General features: G+C 40.0%; 1 protein-coding gene across 1 annotated transcript in view; it reads left to right on the top strand.

The window, feature by feature from the left end:
• The window catches only part of MYH9 (myosin heavy chain 9), a 70,990-nt gene that overhangs the window by 18,163 nt on the left and 33,029 nt on the right, over positions 1–19,798 (top strand). The window contains exons 3-6 of the mRNA XM_030469249.1: positions 3,312–3,468; positions 13,238–13,265; positions 14,079–14,172; positions 19,657–19,749. Of these exons, the coding sequence (XP_030325109.1) occupies positions 3,312–3,468; positions 13,238–13,265; positions 14,079–14,172; positions 19,657–19,749 (372 nt within the window). The remainder of the gene's footprint in view (positions 1–3,311; positions 3,469–13,237; positions 13,266–14,078; positions 14,173–19,656; positions 19,750–19,798) is intronic.

A 19,798-nucleotide genomic window follows, 5' to 3' on the forward strand; every position in this document is an offset into this window, starting at 1 on the left:
AAAGATCATAAGCATAATTTAGTTCTTAGTTCTTCTCTTGTCTCTCTTCTTTGCCAGCAGGACTCTGTGTCTTTGTTGCTTTTTTTTTTTTTTTTTAAACTTTATTTTTCTACCTACCCATCCTATAAAAGAAAGGGGGAAATATTATGGCTGGTGCAGACAGATTTTGAGCAGAGAACCTCAAACATTTCAAGAACTGAGAGCTTGAGTCTGACACCAATTTGCTGTTTCCATGTGCTGGTTGTTTCTGCACTGATGTGACTTGCTAATAGAATGGCTTTTATATTAACCCTTGCTATTTGGAATGTTTCATCAGAAGATAATTTTCAGCTTCTGCTTTGCTTACTTGATCAGTCCTGCTTGAATTCAGTGTGAAACTCAAAACTCAACTTTACAGGTTCCAGTTGTATCACTGGAGTTGACAGTTGCTTGAAAATAAACTTTCTGATGCTGTGCCATGCTGCTGATGCTCTTCAGAGCTAGTTCAGCAGTTAGAAAAATAAAACCAGTTCCAATCTAGCCTGTGTGTCATTTGAAATAGTGAAAGGTAATGCCAGAATTCTATTCTGAGACAGTAATGTCTGAAACAAAGTGCAGATTTCCAAGCCAGCTATACTTATAATAGATTAGCCTTTCAATTGGAGCCTTAGATTCACTTCAAGGATTTATGCATATAAGTCATTAACTTGTACTTTAATAAGATTAAGATGACTTGTCTTCTCTGAGGTAGGACTGGCAGCTTCTGCTTAATATAATTCAACTTGCTTCCTGTAAAAAATTATTTCAGTGTGCTTAACTGGCAATCAGCACATGGTGGTCTCTCTCAGTTGCCTATCCCAGCCACAATTAGTTGCCTCTTTTCTTGTTAAACAAAAATATCACCTCACGCATCTGTCTGAGTACCATTACACTGCAAGGAAACTTCCCTCAGGTATTTCTTCTGGCAACCAGGATGCTGGAAGAAGGTGCTGGAAGAATGCTTCTTCCTGCACACCTGCTTCATGGCTTCATCACTCTTAATTGAAATTAATGTCTTGTGCTTTCCGAACTCCTGCTCTCATCTATAAGGCTTCTCCAGTCCTACTTCAGACCTTTACACTATTACTTGAAAAGCAGCAATTACAATTTTTCAGTAAACATGGACATTAGTGTCTTTGAAGGAGAGGTAGGTCTGGTCTGTGGTACAAGTTACAGTTTTGTTACCCAGGGGAATGGGCTTCTTCTGATTACTACATGCATGTTGCTGCTTCCATGGGATTTGAGGCAAGATGACTGCTAACACAGACAGCTGAACTGATTCGTCAGAGGGTTTTGGCTAATTGTTTTCCAGAATTCTGATAAAATGACAATTTTTTTTATAACAGCTCAGTTGGTTCCAGTGTCAGTTGTTTTCACACCAGTAGAACCATACTGTGAATGTGCTACTTAAGACAACTCTTTTCTACCTCTTGATCTTATTCTGTCTTCCACTAGTGTAGTCAAAGATCAGGAAAGCATGACCCAGTCTTTCAGCTGGTGTTCTGTGCTGTACAAGTACTGACTGATATGATTGAGGACTAAGGCTGTGGCAAAAAGAAGTAAGATTGCCAATTTGGTTTCTGCAAAGTCCTTAAACTGTCCCTTTCAAGGAACTTTCAACTGCTTCAAACCTAACCTAAAATGTCACTGAAGCTTGGCTTCCTGGAATTTTAGAAGTCCAACACGAGAAGGTATTTAGCTAAATTTCAGTTTCCCATGTATTTTATGTAAGCTATCCAAATATTCCTCAAATGTTTTAAAAATCAAACAAATAAAACAACCCCAAGCTGTCTGAAAGCACTCCCTGATATTTTATACTGGGGTATGGAAAAGAAGCTTAAATACCTATGAAAAGTTTCCTTTCTGGGAGACATGGGTGAAAGTTGTATCTGAATGTGCTGCATCTAAGAGTGGGCTTATTACTTAGTGCTAAGCCAGCATGTAGGAAAATTTGTATGTATGTGTAGTAAATACTATTTTCACCTCTCTGATCACTGTAGTCTAATCCTTACCTTTATCTAGCGAAAGACCCTAAATCTGATTAAGTACTCTCTGTGCTCATTTTGGAGAACTCTTTACCATTCTGAAGCACTATTCTTTGAGCACACAATATATGAAGTGCTAGCAATAAAAATGAGAAGTGTCAAATGTACTCACTCTAGCACTGCAAGTTGCTGTAGAAAGCTGCTTTTTTCCAACTGTTTCTAACAGCTGTCTCTAAAATTAGAAAACTGGGGTAGCTCTAAACCCCAAGAGTCAAGCTTGGAATGCTATTCTTAGAATATCTAGGAAATATCTAAGGAGCCTCTGCCACTCATATTGCCTTTGAAAGTAAAATGTTTCCAAGGGGTTATTTTTAGGTATTCAAATCTCAATTATATATATATATATATATTTATTTTTTTTGTTTAAAGAAGCTTAATATTTTCACTTGAAGTATTTTGACAGTTGTCTTTCATGAGAACTATAGAATTTAAGCCAGTGGAAACCAATTGAGAAACCAACTTGTGCTGTTACTGGTTTATAAATTAACAATTTGAGATGAATTTGAAATAAACCTTGGTAAATGTTGCTGACTCCTTGCGCATAGAGTGCTTTAGAATTGTTTCCTAAATTGACTGGTTCAGAAGTCGACTTCACTAGAGACCTTTCAGTTTTTAATTTAGTTGTAGTTACACTTACTACATTATCTGGAAGAGTCTATAGGAGGTCATCTAATACAACTTCTGTTGAGCAGTGTGAGCACTGAATTTAGGCTAGTGCAGTGATCTTGAAAATGTCTAAGGACTACAGTGTTCTTATTTTTCCTTTAGTAACCATTTTGGCTTCAATTTTTGTTACATTGCATTTGATCATTTACCTGATATGGAGGATAAATCCATAGCAAACATGAGGAAGAACACATTATAATGACTGTTTCTGGGAGCTGAGCACCTTCCTTATATAATGAAATGGACACTTGACTTGAATATAGGAACTTAGGAAGAAAAGCCAGTCCAAGTGGACCATTAATTAGCCAGAGAACAGTCAAGTTTGGTATCACTGTGACAAATGTGTCAGTTGATGCACTGAGTGTACTTGGAAAAGTTGAGTAGTAGTCAAGTTGAAATGACTTCAGCTGTTGCTCAGATTCTAATATTGTTTAGTGGGAACTATCCCATGTGACATCAATGGAAGAAGCACTTAAAAAAGGACTGTTTGGTAGTGTTTGTTTTTCCAAGTAATATATTGTTAATATGTGCAAGTAACTTTTGTAACTCCTGTCTTTATTTGCTGCAATGTTTTCTTTCCAGACCTACTCAGGCTTGTTCTGCGTGGTAATAAATCCTTACAAGAACCTGCCCATCTACTCAGAAGAAATAGTGGAGATGTACAAAGGCAAAAAGAGACATGAGATGCCCCCTCATATCTATGCAATCACAGACACAGCCTACAGGAGTATGATGCAAGGTGAGTGCTGACTGAGATAATGACTTGTTGAAATCACAAATCAAAGTTGCAGTCAAAACATTGTAGAACAACAACTTACTGCTATCAGTAGGCATTGCTGCCCCCTCTGCCCTTGCTTACAGACACCTACCCTACTTGGTACCAGCTTTTGTGTTCAGGTGAATCTCTTTCTCCTACTTCTGTGGAAGAACTTTACAAAAAGTCTGGCAGGAGCTAAACAAGAACAGACTGGTATGAGTGCAGGGGGTTCAGAGGAATAAGCAGGGACAACTTGTGAGATGGTGAACTGTCCCTCGCAGTGATGAGCCTATGGAATGATTGCTGTAGGTGGGCAGTTGCGTGTATTGGTTGGTGGAGGCTTTTAACCAAAAAATTTCAAACCACTCATACAGTCTAGTTGGGTGAAACAAGCTTAGTATAAATTGCATTTTGAAATGCAGTGGTCAGTGTTGGTTTTACTATCAGGGGTTGTTTGGTTACGTTTTTACTCTTCATAAGAATAAAACTTACTGTCAGGCAGTATTAAATATGTCTGTTGGCTTTTTGTAAACTTAAAGAAAGCAAGCAGACTTTTTTCTTTCTCCCCCATGTATACAAATGAGAAAAAGCCATATATGTTACCAGCTGTTTGTTTGTCACTTGAGGACTTTAAAATGTGGACTTCTGAATGTCCTGTGCATAATTTCCCATCTGAAAAGAGGTGTTTTACAGAGTCAGTGCTTGTGTCTGTGGTGCTTGAGAATGTTCAGTTAAGCAGGTATGTTGTGCTGCTCTTCCTGTTTGTAGCTGGGTTCTACGCAGAGACATGCTTTGTGAGATTTAAAGCATGTAATGTACAGTTTAATTTGGCATAGCTTATGTGAATTTGATTGCTACTTTATTTTCTGATGACTAGCAACGATTAAGGTGTTTATCTCTCCAAGGTATTGTTATTACCCTCATTTTTTGAACAAAGGCCAGATAAAATAAAATTCTTTAAAATTCTAACTAGATGCAGTTTTAAGAAGTCCTGCTTTTTCCCTTCCCTCAGCACCATTTGAGCCTCCAAGTGCAGGAGCACTATAACAACATGGTTGCCCAGAGTGGAAAGGAAGCAAGAAAAACTCCTTCTACTTTAAACAACTTTTAGGTGTGGAGAATGCTGGGAAGGGTTGAAAGTGTGGTCCATGAACAGTAGAGCACATGAGAGAGCCAGCATGATGGATTGATTAAGCTGTAGTTGTAAAACTTTGGGTGAGGAGGGGTGCAGCACAGGGACATGCTGCAGCAAACTGGTGGCATGGTGCAGATGGCAGTTTAAGATGCGGCAAGTCTTGAAGGAAAACAGCTATACTGCTGTGTTACTCTGAAAGGATTGCTGTATCCAGAGGAAAAAAAACTGAGAGCCTGGACCTATGTAGGACCTCACTTCCCTTGGATAAAGACTGGATCTTCCACAAAGGGCAAGAACAGATGCTCTGCCTGTACTGTACATGACAGCATGGTTGTCCATAAACCTCTTATCACTGTTTTGCTTCCTTTATTATTTCCTTCTCTCCCTTGCCCGCTCCTTGTCAGCTCAAGTACCAACATATATTTTTCTTAAATAAGTTACTTACTTAACCCTACCAGAGTTATTGTTCCCTAAAAATAAATGTTTTCTACATGGAACCAGAAAATTTCTTTGGCACTGTTGTAGGGAGGGTAAGTCCTTTTCCCTCTACAAAAAGCAGTTAAACCATGGGGAACTTTGCACACATGCATCTTGTTCCTCCCTACCAGATATATGAGTGTGTGGCAGTGGATATCCAGACAGCCACAATACTGTGGCAGGGGTCCAGTGACATTTCCTGGTCTGATGGTGGTTCAGAGCTAGTGATGTGGATGACGTGGATCTTTTCTTTCCTTTTGGAAGGCGGTGTCTCTCCGATCATTGCCTGGGTAATATCTAAAACTTGGAAATCCTAGACTTAAATTTCTTTGGTTTACAGTGCTAGAGAACAGCAGACCTGCCTCTGTTATCCTTGCATGAGAAAGATACTAAGTGCTCTGCTGCAGTGTTTACCTTCCCCAGAACAATTCTAGCTATGCAGTCTTCTCAGCAGTATTGGCAGTCTAGAAGTTTACTTCAGCTCTTCTTTGCCTGGTTTGAGATACCTTGTGGCTTACTTCTTGGCATATGTACTAGATGTGACTGTCATTCCCAGTTAGCTTTTGAACCAGCCCTTTTTTTACCTACTTAGCTAGACTTAGAAAGATTTTTGTGTGTGTCTTTCTTCATGTGTGCTTTGTGTGTGCTAGCAAGAATGTAGAGATCATTTTAGGGTAATTTGCTGCCTTATTTCCTTATTCCAAAGGAGTTAATTCTGATTGCTGCTGCTGGTAGTGAAGGTGAGTAGGTTGTTGCAGTGTCTCTGGTCCTTGCTGGGCTCTAGGGCAATGGAGAGCAACATTCCTGTTCCACTTTCTCAGTTTTGCTTAGCAGTGGGGGAGGCTTGGTACAGCAGCCAGTGGTATGGCAGGAATCTGTACAGAGAATAGAAGATGAAAGGGTCCAGAGCTCCACATGAGCCAGAGGCATTTAGGATTAGGCTGCCTTCCCTAGGTTGCTTTCAGAGCCCTGGAGACTGGAAATCCTTCATGGTCAGGAGAAGGATAGGAAGCTGTTGATTTCTGTGAGTATAGGACATAGTTACCTCTTAAGCTGACAGAGTGGGGAAAGCCTTGTATGTTAATTGATTTGGACTCTGATTTCTTTTTGATATGCTTGTAAGCAGATAATTCAAAAGGATTTTTGTCAGGAAAGGAATTGGGAAGAGAAAGGAAGATGAGAGCTTTATTCCAACCTCTGCTAATCCAGAAAATAGTTAACCCTTCTCAGGCATCTGTGCTGATGCACTATGGGTGACGTTGGTCCTCTGTGTCTGCCCTGGTTACTCTATTTGCAGAAGTGTCATGTGGCATGTATATATTCCAAAATTAAATTCCTCCTTGTTAAATTTTACCAGAAGTTCTTCCTTGAAGCAATAACATAATGGAGAACATGTTGAAAGTGTTTGTTTGTTTTCCTTCTTTCTCTGCCTCAAGACATTAAAACTCAGAAATGAGATGAAAACATTATTTTACTGCACGGTACTTGGAGCTACTTCCTGTGCTTTAAGGGCAGAACTCCGAAGAAGATGTAACATTTTTGGTTTTGGAGAAAGCAACCATTTGTCTCAATGTTCCTCTTCCCTGGGTAACCCGGGTATCAGAAGCCAGGGGTCTGACTGCTTAGGAAGAATTACTCCTCTGGTGCTGATGATCGAAGCACAGTGCCTTGCAAGTGGAGTGGTGTCTTAAGCAAACATGTCATTATTCTGATGCAGCAGATGTACACTGAAAGGTATATTCTTTACCTCGTTGCATATTCTCCAGGGGGTCTATTTATAAAAATATATTTTAAAGCTGTTAAACAGCACCTGTTTTCTATTTTGAACATGCATAGGGAACTTTTTAATGACAAATACTGATAGAAAAGGTTAGAAATGTCATTGGTGTCCAGAGCATGATGGCTGTTTTAATGCCAGTGCCTGAAACTTCAGTGGTGGATTAGATGAGCATGGTTATTCTGGTCTCTAAAGCTCAACCTGCTCAACTAAAAGGTAATCAAGGGGAATAGACAGCACATTGCTAATGAATGAATCTCCTTTCTCATCCAGTTTCTCCACATATTAGTGTAGGGCTCCTAACGGTTCACTGAACAAAACTCTTAAAATAGTTGTGTAGTGATTAAACCCTCCTTGACCTTGATGGATTAGTCTGGAAAGAAGCCTGTGCAGCTGGCACCTTGCTGATGTTCACTTGGGGAATTAGGTAGTCTCTGGGTTTGGCATTTAAAACAAAAAAATTCTGAAGCATAGGAACCTAAATGCTTTTTATTAGCCTTGTTAATATTAAGGGAGTAAACAGTGCTATAAGTTATTTGCTTTACCATAGCTAGTTGTTGTAGATCTTCACTTGTACCTCAGGCCCAGTTGTCATTTTCACAAGAAACAGTCCTTTAGATCTGCTTCTATAGAACATAAGGTTGAAGTATTTTATTTGTAATTCTTAGATGTTTACATATTTCTTAGGTTTCTGAACTAGTGGAACACTTCTGTTTTAACTTCTTGGCCTCAAGCCTTCTCAGCTTGCTTCTTAGCATTGGTTTTCTATATGCGGCATTGTATACTGCATTGTCCCAGTGGGCATATTTATTTTCTATACTATATTCTGTATGTGCTTACCTATTCAGGGGTAGTTGATAGTATCAGAGTTGTTCAAATTATGTAGAGGCACAGATGTCTCTTTCATGTTGTTTTCACTAAACGCTAAAGACTATAGCTTGTGGTTTCTCTAGTTTATTTCCAAAACACATCCAGATTTCTGTTGTAAGGGACAATGTTAAATTTGGACAGTAATTATGGAGGACATAAGTTTTGATGTTGTTTGTATACAAATGGCGAGAAAAGGTGTACATAGTTTCTGATTTTCTTAAGAAATGTTTTACATGCTTTGATTTACTTGAGATTTCTAAATGCAGCTTGCAAAATCTGTGTCTCAAAATGTGGCTTTCAGTAGAACAAGGAGCTAAAAAAGAGTCCATTGCCCACTTGTTTTTAGTAGTTACCACACCCTTGCTTCATTCCTGTAAACCAGCACAAGAGCTCTCTGGCAGTCACTTCTGTAATGGTTTAGCCCTTGCTTTCAGTTTTCCTGCAGTTCACTGTTTTAGTATCTTGAGCTGCCTGAGCTTTTGCAGGCTGTATACCAGTTGTTCTTTCCTGTCAGAACTTCATAAACATTTGTGTAACCTAAAATTACAGCCTAACTTGTTTTCCTATTTTGCTATCTCCAGATTCAGTTAAGGAATGCTAGAGAAGGGGGTGTGGGCTCTAGTCCAAAAACGGCTTGGGGAAATAAATATTTGCATTTGACCCAGTGGGATGTATTTCATTTTTTTAAATGAAACTTACTTTTCTACTTGTGACTGTCCTTAAACTTCAGCTAATGCAAAGCTGAATATTGGTACTGCAGTGTTCCTGCCAACTGACGTTATTTCCTTCTTTACATCTTGCAGTTCTGTTATTGAGAGCTGGCTTGGATGTGCTGTGTTAGTCCTTAGTTTGATTTCTTTCTCTTTGTTTTTTTTCTTTTTTCTTCTGTCCTTGATGGTAGATTATTAACATTTTGAAACTTGTCTGTAGTACATTCCTGAAATGATAATGCAAAACCAGGCTGTCAGGCTCTCTTCAGTTGTTCCCTTAAATCAGCATGCAGGTTAAAGCATCACAATGAACATATTTTATTAGATTTTATGCTGGTGGGATTGTTCCCAGTAGCACAGTGTGTCAAGTGCCTGGGGCTCCTCTTGTCTTAGAGCCCTTGAGGGAAGGATATTGTTGTAAGATTATATTGTGGTCAGAAGAGAAGTCTGAGGCAGGAATGAGGAACTGAAGCCACTGCATGGTCAAAACACATAAGTGCACATAAGGCTGTTTTCTTGCTTTAGGTCAACTCTCTAATTTGGTTAGCCAGCCCAGTGCCTAAGTTGGGCTACAGGCATTCACCACCAGGGTGGTAACAGAACCCTGGAGGGCCAAGCTGCTCCCTGCTGCCAGATACTGGCTCAGTGGTTAGGAGGTGGGTGGTTCCATCTAGCTATGGTTGAGCTTTTAGCCTTAGTGAGTCAGCTATAGGCAGGGGACTGCAAGCCAAGCCTTTGCCTTTCAGCTACACTTCCTCTTAGCTGGAGAGATGATGTCACCATGGTGTGAATGCTATATTACTTCTCCTTTTATGGAGATGAACAGGCTTGAAACTGAAGTCACTCATGCAGAGGAAGTGGGTGATAAAGGCCTGCTAGGATGTTCTGTAACTGAGATGTGGAGCTTAAATTACACATTCTCTTCTAGCCTCCCGACCTTTTTCTTGTTCTATCCCAAACCATCTAAAAAAAAAATAAATTCAAGAGTTTGGAGTTTATCAATTATGCCAATATATTTGACAACAGCAGTTCAGCATTCACTCAGATTCATTGTTTTGCAGTAGAATGTTGGGCTGGGGATTTCTTGTGTACAAGATGCCTCTTCTGAAAACAAATTCTGGTTTAACTAAATTTTTAATGTATGCTGGAGGTCCACAAATCAACCTAAAGTGTGGTCTTTTATTTTTGTATTGAAGAAGCCAAGAATGAGTTAAATACAGGTTTTTTTAATATAATAAAACTAGTCTACTGAACTTATACCATACTGCTGTCTAGCTTAAATTTGAAGGATGTTTTACTTCCTGAATTTCTGGATGCTTAAGGCTGCTGCCGTTTATGATCACTTGAATACTTATGGTGATGAGAGCTAAAGAAGGGCCTAGATAAAAAGCTTTCCTTGCCAGCTGGTCTGAAATACAGAACTGTTGCTATAATTAACTAATGAGTTGTTATTCTGGATTGGTTTTAATAAGTGACTCCGTTTAGGATTGAAAAGCAGATGCAGATTTCTTTTAATCAGGCGTTTCTTGATTATGTTATTATAAGCAACTGAGTTTATGGTACCCAGCACATTCTCTTTTGCTGAGTAGCTTGCTTGCACAACTGGCAATGGAGTAAAAGCAAGTGCTGACTGAAGTTGTGAGGTACGCCCATGTTGAAAAAAAGAAAAAAAAGAGGGGTGGAGGTGGCCTCTTCTCTGTGTAATTCAATTCTGATTTGTGATGGCACAAGTCAGTATTGTATGGAGAATGAATATTGGCATTTAAAGCAATTCTTAGTTGGAAGTGTGTCTAAGAGTTATGCTTTTGTATGCGTTAGCTCTTTGGCCTTTTGGTCGGCTTCAGTTTCCTGTTGCTCAACACATTGTTCGAGTTGTCTGTCTGTACACAATTAGAAGAATTCCAGCTATCCCAATGACTGCTGCTTTTGCAGTCCTGGGAAAGAATTTCCCCCGGATTGCAAACAGGAATGTTGCCTTTTAAGGCAGTGTCTGCACGCTGCCGGTGACTTGCCTGCACTCGCAGGTACGTTCCTGCTGGCTTAAAGCAGAGGTGACTAATGCAGCTGCAACTGGCCACCAAGAAAGTATGTTGGGGGAGGAAAACACAGTGCCGAGAGGGTTTTTGAACACTGTCTGTGATTTTTCCTGCCTGAGTGAGTGCCTTTCAACACCTTGCTCTGTCTTAAGGCATGGAAAAATCCTCTGCTTTCCCCTCTAGGATTTCCTCGGGTCACTCCAGGGTGCTGTTGCTACCTGGCCTCCTTGAAGTGAGGCTCAAAAGGAGCCTCTCAACTAAGGTGCAACAAAGCTCGTCATGATCAGAAAGTGTTCAGTGCCAAAGAGCTTCTAGGTAATATTTGATGATGGGATCCTCTCCTGAAGGAGAGGGGAGGGGGAGAGCATAGACTTATAGAATCATAATAGAATCATAGAATTGGCTGGGTTGGAAGGGACCTCAGAGATCATCGAGTCCAACCCTTGAACCACCGTTGCGGTTGCTAGACCATGGCACTGAGTGCCACATCCAGTCTTTTTTTAAATATCTCCAGGGACGGAGAATCCACCACTTCAGTGGGCAGCCCATTCCAATGCCGGATCACTCTTTCCGTAAAGAAATTCTTTCTAATTAGTTATTCCCCTGATCCACCCTTAAAGTGCCCAGTCATGAGGAGGGCTGGCAGCTGTGCCTGCTGAGCCCTTGACCCACTGGGAACCTTGAATGGGTGGGGCCTTCAGAGCTGGCTAGCAGCAACTCACACTGTCCCTCAGCAAGAGGGATGCATCTCTTAAAGGCAGTTAATAAAATTTATCACATGAAAAAAATGCATATCCAGTGCTGGTAAAGCTTCAGTATTTAGTTTTTGAATGCCTAAGAATTTGCTGGGCCAAAACCATTTGTGTGATGATTTTCTTCTGCTTGCCTTCTTCCAGTCATAGGGTTGTCTTTCTGAGAATGGTGTTAACAAAGATAAAGGAGATTGCATGCAATCAGTTTCCAGTAAAGAAGCTGAAGAGCAGGATTTGCCTTGTCAGTAGGTTGTGAACCTAATGTTCCCATTATTGGTTGCAGAATAATAATTAAAAAAAAAATAGCAAATTTGGTTGGTTTACCCACTTCCCTTGTTGCATGAAAATGTGTCCAAAGGGTAATAAACTCTCCTAATAAACTGAGTTTATAGGATATTTTTTTTATGATTAGGATATTCATGATGCTAGGACTAAAATACTAAATTCACTTGCAGTGTTTAGAGGTACAGAAAGTGGTTCCAGGTACCTGAAGTCTGTATGACTATCAAGCCTTCCCTAATTACAGCTCAATCTTTATCTTGCGCAGAATAACTCCACTGCTGACTCAGTTTTATCATCTAAGTACACTCTGGTGGGAAGAATACTGAATGCTCTTGGGTTTTCTAAACTACTGGAGAAAGGAATAGAAAATAAGGAGATAGGCATATTCGTAAATATACTGGTGAAGTTTACCAGTTGCTGAAATAATTTAATAGAGCAACCCAGTAAATTCTATATTCTTGTGGATGTTTGAGTCTTGAATTCTATCTGTTTAGACTTCAGCACAAAACTGGGGCTCAGTGTGGAAAAAGGAAAGAATAACATATCACTGGATGAAAACTAACTTTTGTGTTACCAAGGTTCTCAGACAGGATAATCTTAAAGTACTTTGATCTTGATCTTAAGAAAAAAAAAATCAAACCCAAAAATCAAACAAAACAAAAAAACCCATAGCCAAATAGATAACTTCCAAACTAATGGGGGTTTGGTGGCACAGTCTGTTCTGTGAGTGCCCCAATAGTTCGTGTGGGCTGTCTGTGGATGACTTGCTGTGCCCAAGTCTCTTCCATATCTGAACAGGACTTGCTGCCCCTGTGGTGACTGCAGTGAGCTACTAAGGAAGGAGACATAGGGTGAAGGGGTAAATGAAAAGTGAAGGTAAGGCAGAAGCAGGGGAGTGTCCTACAGAAGTGGTGGAAGAGCAGTGGGATGAAGGCTTGGTGGAAGGACTGATCAGGGAGGAAGTGGAATCATAGGTGAAAGCTGAAAGGTTAAAGATGTGGGAGAAGATACTGGTGGATGGGCTGGGTGAAGTAAGTTGTGTAACTGGAAAGATGTTATCATCCACAGCTGGGAACTGAACAGAGGATTAGTATGCCTGCTGTTACTAGCTGCTGTGTTAATACAATAGAGGATGGTGCCACAAACAAATCAGCTGCATAAGACCTAGGCTGCTCCTCAGTGTGGTAGTTATCAAGTCCATTCTGTACAAAATAAAAATTTTTCACTGAGCTTCCATTGTTCCATGTTGAGGGTGAAAGCCTTCATCTTATGTGAGTTTTTAGCATTTTGAGATTTGTCCCATTTCCCTTCTTTCCCTTCCATTTCCACTGCTCTGCTGGTAATTTTGAAGTCAGTATGGGCCCACTGTAATGGGGGGGAGGAGGCTGAGGAACAAGTAGATGTATATCAAATTGTCACTCTGTGGTAAAGAAATACTCAGTGAGAGAGTTCTGTATTGTTTGTAGAAAAATTGCAATGGAAACAGTATTCTTTCTGGATGAAGAAAGCTAAACTACCAGAGTGCCATTATACTTTGGCAGATGGTGGGAGGTTGGCATCTATTGTCAAGAGAGGAAGTACCCAGCCATATTTCTGAAGATGCTTGGCATTTACTAGTTCCTGCTTTTGTCTTTGGTGCTGATTTCATTCTTTCACAGAAATTTAAGTTTAGAGTCTCAGTCTGATTACTTTTTTTTAAAATTTTATTTCAGATCGAGAGGATCAGTCCATCCTTTGCACGTAAGTATAGCAGTTGTCGGCTTGTCTGGATGTCAAAGTCTGTGTTAAAACTCTTGGTTGGAGAGCTCACATAACTGTAAATGCCAGGGGTGGGCTCAGTAAGTCAGGAATAGTGGAGAGCCAAGGAAGGTCCCACTATATTTCCTTACATATATATATATGTATGTAATCCTTTCTGCAGAATAACTTTAATAAGAATTAGAGGAAGAAGGGAGGTCTTGAAACAGCCCCTGTGTTCCAGCTCCTAGGAGATATCTTTTTACTGCAAAAGGCTTGAGGAAGTCCTTCAGATTTGATGCAGCTGTTGCATTTAAGTACATTCATACTGATGAGACTGATACAGTAACAGATACTCTTGATACAGCAGTTTCGCTTCTAGACACAGCAAAATTTATTCGCCCTAAGTTCTACTTGTGGAGTTGGTTTTTGTTCTTGCAGTCAGGAGGGTTCCTTTTGGAAGGTTCTCTTCCTTACCTTTCACCCCCAGGTCTATATCAGCTTCTGGATTATTCCTCAGTCACTTGCCAGTCTTCCTATCCAAGTGATTAGAAAGAATAGTTCTTCATTGCCTTACCTCCTCCGTGCATGTATACAGAACCTGCACCCAAGGGCAGACTCCTTGAGGGCCAACTTGCAGTCCAGCAGTGTTGCTTGCTACTGCTTGCCAGTACAACTTGTTTTTTACTTTGTTTCAAGGGAGGTTCCATAATGGACAGAATGCAGTTAAGGAGCTCTTTAGCCCTTCTGGGTTTAGGAATATGAATGTGTCCCTTTACATCTTGTTTGTGTATGAATCGCATATTTTCTTTACAGAGGTGAATCAGGAGCTGGTAAGACAGAGAACACCAAGAAGGTTATTCAGTACCTGGCTCATGTTGCTTCCTCACACAAGTCTAAAAAAGACCAGGTAAGACATAGGTTAAATGATGCTTTATTGCTGTGCTGACTTTGGACAGTAACTATATATTGGCTGGTGTTTGTAAAAGCCATATTGCTCAATAAAACCCTAGATACTAACATTTATCAGGGGACTGAGAAGGACAATGAACTATGAAACAATAAAAGTTTGTAAAAGATTGCAAGCCAGGGTACGTTATTGTAAGTCATAACTCCTTTTAATTCAGTGGAGATACAGTGGGGATAAACTCATCTACAACCCCTTGGATTTGTGGGCAAGAGACACTATAAAAAAAGCATCACCCGTGCTGATCTTTTTACACAGATTTGTTGCTTATAACCAGTCCAGGCAGAATAAAACCTTTATAGATTAGGTCTGGCAATTATATATCCTGTCTCAAAACTGGAGAATACAGAGCAGGCTAGTGGACATCAGCTGAAAACTTGAAAATTGTAGGACAAAAAGGGTAGAAAACAGCCAAGTGTTAGCCATACATCAACTGAGGGTGGTGGTGATGGTGGGAGGACTTCAAAGGTGTCTCACTTTTATTTTTTTCCCCCTCCCTCTCCCCCGATGGACAATTGCTGAATTCGTCAGTTGTATCCTCGTAGGTGAGCTGCACGTTTACTGCACGTTCTGCACCAGGAATGCGTTTTCTGTACCATTGTGTGATTTGGGGTTTTTTTTTGTTTTGTTTTGTTCTTTTGAGCAGCTTTTCACTCCACACCAATTTCACTTTCTGCAGCTAAAACAAATCCATAGACAATTCACAATTTATTTTTTTTTTGTGTGTGTGTGGTGCACAGTAATATTTTTATAAGGATGTTCTGTTGGACACTAATATCAAGAATAGTTATGATCTGTGTTCAATACTAGTTTGCAATTAAGGTTTTTCTTGTAGGACTTTCCCAGATAAACCATTCAAGAATTATTCCTGCAGGACAATAGAACTGGACCAGACTTTCCTAGAACCATAAGCATCTAGGGTGTGTGATGTTCCTTGTAAGATAAATATAGTTAAGTGTTTAGCTTCTATTCATTGCAATGAGATGTGGTGGCAGGTTGCAAGGAAAGGTTGGGAAGAAGGCCGCCCTGCAGACAGGGTGTTCAAGGACTGAACTTGGTAGCCAGAGCTGAACATGTTGGAAATGTTCACTGGTGAGCTGTGTAATGAAAGCCAGATGCTAAGTGTGTCCACTAAATCTCTACGTAAGAGTTTTCCCATAGTAGCTTAATGTGTAAGCATGTCTCATGCATGTGTAGTATATGAATAAGAAGGCATTGCTGCACACAGGCATACTCCGTGTGTAAAAGGAACTTCTGGAATTCAACAACAACAAAAAAATCTTTCTACATGGCAGACTTTAAGACATGTGAAGGCTTTTTCCATGGTTTGTCAGTAGATGTATTTAGAAACATTCTCCTTTTTATTTTTCCTTTTTTGAAGTGTGGAAAATAGAATCATGAGGTTGAGTTAAGTATTCTGCCACTGCTTACCCTTGAGCAAAATGTGAAACCACCTAATGCAGGACAGGCAATCTGCAAAGGAGAATAAGAGTCCTAAGTTGGACCAGTCGGGGATTTGCCCAGGTTTGCTCCCTCCAGTACCCGTCATCCTCCTCTGCCCCCTTCCTGGCTAAGTTTTGGTTCTTACAAGAAGTCCTACGGATCACTTTTTGCTCTGCTTTTGTGACTCAACAGTGGCACTTACTGTACCAGAGAGGATTTGGAATTGGAGTCTTTGAATGTTAATTGGTACTAAGTGTTCTATGCAGCAACTCTTTAGAAGCCCTAAACTTGGAATCAGATAATAAGGATTTATGAAGATGAATACATTGAATTTTTTGAGGATCTTGAGTATACTGGTAACAGCAGATTTATTCTTTAGGGTTGAATATCATAGTGATGAACCTTTATGCTGCAAGATTAGGTACAGAACTTAACCAATGATATTATAGAAAGTAGTGGTGCTTATGTACCAGAAAGATTTCTTTGTAGTGGAACAGAGCGACCAGGTGCCTCTGATCATCAAGAAGTGGGTGTGAGCTGCTATCAACTCCACCTGTGCCCAGCCAGGGCAGGGCCCCTACGGAGCATGTGCAAGACCATGGGGCCAATAAATAGTGAGGCTCACACCCACCGAGGCAGCTCATTCTAGAGCTAGCTTAGAGAGTGGCTGGTTGCTTCCATAGCAGCAGACCATCTTTGCTAGTTCCACACTGTGGGCAATAGACTCAGATCACATCCTACGAGTCTATATCATCGTATCAACGCTTCGATCCCAGACTAGAGACTCCTTTCCGGTAACATTTCTTGACTGACTCCTATGAGAGATGTAAATCCATGTTTTTCCACAAGTATCAGAGCAAAGTCATATTTATAATGCCTATTCTCCAGCTGTGTCTTTCTTGTTTGGAGGCTATGGCAGTTTCCATTGATCCCAGTGCATTAGTGCATTCAGCTAAATAGCTTCTAGCTGCATGGTGTGACTACTAAGCACATTAAATCTGCTTTGGGGGGCCTACTGAATCTAATTATATAAGCACTTTTTTCATTACATGAAATTTTATTTATGGAAGTTGTGATTGATGTTTTCCCATGTTTAGTCTCTGCTTCTTTGCTGACTTTCTAAATTACTCAGTAGGTTTTTGACAATGAGAATGTTTGCAGCTAATCAGAAATTCATGAATTAGTTGCTAATGCTTAAATATTTGTAATGAACAGTAGGTTATTGGTGATTTATCTCCTTTTTTCCCTCCAGTGCACTGTTGCCGGGACTCAGTTATTTGAGAATCTCTCACATGGCTGTAGAGAAGAACAAAAAAACAAATCCTTCAAGTATAAAACCCAAAACAGCAAAAAATCCTGCCAAAACAAACAAAACCAGTAAATACCTTCCCCCAGCTTTTAGTTTTTTTAAATTGCATGCTGTTAAAGCTGCCTGTGATTTCTAGATGCCTTTCTCCATGCTTCCTGAAGAATAAACAGCTGGCAAGACTTTTATCTGGCATAGAAATCATTCCAAAATGTGTACGAGATGCAAAAAATTCAGAATACAAGATAGGTGTGAAGGATTTTAATTGCTTTAAATTGGTGCTGTAACTTGAGAGCAGTAGAAAGAGAGCATACCGAGGAGTGTGTGCTGCCCAGCCGTGAGCTGACAGATCCCAGTGGCTGTTACTCCTTCTGTTTTCATGAGAAATATTGTACATACTTCAAATGCACGCCAAGTAGTAAACAAGTTTGTTTCAGGTCAAGGAATGGCAATTACTCATGCCAGAAAACAGCGTCTAAGTTACAGGAACCTTAGAATTTCTAGAAAGCTTGTGACAGACACTTCTGTGGTGTACTGGGTTTGCTTTGCAAAATTATCCATTGGGTAATAATAATGAAATATCGTCTGTGAAAGGTGAACGTCAAAACTTAAGGTAAATAAAACCAACAAACCCCATCAAAAAACTTCTTTAAAATTTTGAAGATAGTGAGATTCTCTTTTTAAACAGAGACAGTGTACAGTGAGGAGTGGACACGTAGCAATAATTGCAGCTGCTTAATCTTGCGTGCCATTGCCACGGCACGCTGAGAACTTGATCTTCTCACTTGTATCATGGTGCTAAGACGAGTCTTCAGAGCTAAGAGATCTCACCAACTATTTAGTGTTTTCCTTTCCCTGCAGCTTTGTATTGCTCTGAGCCTGAGATGGCATTCTCTATGCGTATTACTGCGTAGACCCTGTCACTTCTAGACTATGGTTTACTAATACCTACTTGAGACTAATGCCACTTTCTTTCTGAGGTACAGGAGCATCTATAGTATGGATTTCTATGAACTTTTGATCTTTGTGTAGCTAAATATGACCTCAGTTTTATTTCTAGCCAAATAATTAAAATATTTAAAGCCTGTTTAAAGGAAAAAACAGACTTGTAAAATAAATTTCTTCTTCCGTAGCTGGGTTGAAATGCTATGTTGCTGGCATCTCACTTGCATAGTAACGTTGGTGTCACAAACAAAAGCCTGGGATTTCTCTGCTAGACTAAGAGAAGGAATGGGGTGAGGGGAAGAGTGTTCCAGCTTCAGTACATATGGCAGAATAGGGAGAGGAAATGTGACTACCACACAGTTTCAAGGACTGAACCCTAGTTTCAAGGTTTTCTCCTTAAAAGTCACATGCTAGCTGTGTTGTGAGAGAGTAGATGTCCGAGCTCAGGTTCCCTTTCCAGGGCTAAATCCCTTGTTACATATATTTAGTAGTGAATGAAAGTGTCTGCAGTAGCTGTTCCTTCTGTATATGTGCAGCTCTGCAGGGTGTGAGGGCCTTGTGTAGCCTTGCACTTTGCAAGTATGAAGTGAGGTAGTTGTCTAAGTTAGAAATAAACTTGCAGTTCTTTGTACAGTTTCTCATACATCTTCCTCTGTGTTTTTTTTTTCCTGCATGTATTTTTAGAGACACTGTGTGAGGATTAATCTGTTGTATAATGCTCTTTGGGAATGAATGGGAACAATTTTCCTTCAGAAGTACTCTTAATAATTTGCCCATAAATTCCAGTTCTCATGAATCAAAGTTCATTTCCATCTGTTATGCATAGGAAGACTTGAATACTTACTGATAACTGCTAAAAAGAGAAACATTAATCTAAACTAGTTTTCTGTTTCTATAAACTTTTTAGGTAATCTTGAGATAGAACTCCTTGGTTTTAGCACAGAGAAGAGGTAATTTTTAAAAAATTCAAAGATATATTTAGAGCTGCAGGGAACGGTGTATATGCTCCAGTGGTCTGATACTTGGCAGAAGTAAAGGTTCTGAATTTTCTGTTTTCTACAGCTACCAGCATTTTGTGTTCCTTGAGGGGAGAAGTGTGTGAATATGGCAGCAGAATGCAAGCAATCATGCAGCGTGTGGGATACCACTAATTCTCTTTTTTTTGTGTACCTCCTTAAAAGGAGGTTTTTGCTTGTTTGTATACTGGAAGATGTAGACTTCTAGTGCAAGCTTTTTGTTTAGGTTTTTTTGTGTTGAGTTTTGTTTTTTAAATACTAGACCTTTTCCAACTAACTTCTTAACCTACCACTAGCAGATATCGGGGTTGCCTTGCAGTAGCAAGACAGGATTTTCCTCACTCTTCCCACCTGGATGGCAAGGAGCTTCTGGGTTGATGGCCTGATCTTGGATTGTGTGGTGTTCCACTTTGATCGTGGGAAGTCTGTGGGATGTTCTGGCCAAGCGGCTTTGAAGGGCTTCTTGTTAACAGGAAGACAGCATTGGGACGTCTTTGTGTTGAGGAAGTGAATAAGACATATTTGTGGATGTTTCTGTTTTACACAGATAACTACTGAGTCTCCTTTGAAGGTTTAAGGGTTTATCTCCTAAGGTTTAACATGGCTTCTCTACAACAGATGTCAAGCTAGTGTGAATTGAAACTTCAGCACTTGGTTTGACCCAAGTTTAATGCATTGAGCTGTTACCTACATTATTAATTTCTGGTTTCTCTCTAGGGAGAACTGGAGAGACAGTTGCTCCAGGCTAATCCCATCCTAGAGGCCTTTGGAAATGCCAAGACAGTGAAGAATGACAACTCCTCAAGATTTGTAAGTGTTATTATCCAGTGCCAGTATTCTGCACTTTCCAGAGAGAAGA

This window comes from Calypte anna, chromosome 1 (genome assembly GCF_003957555.1).
Source record: "Calypte anna isolate BGI_N300 chromosome 1, bCalAnn1_v1.p, whole genome shotgun sequence".
In the NCBI taxonomy this organism is placed as follows: domain Eukaryota; kingdom Metazoa; phylum Chordata; class Aves; order Apodiformes; family Trochilidae; genus Calypte; species Calypte anna.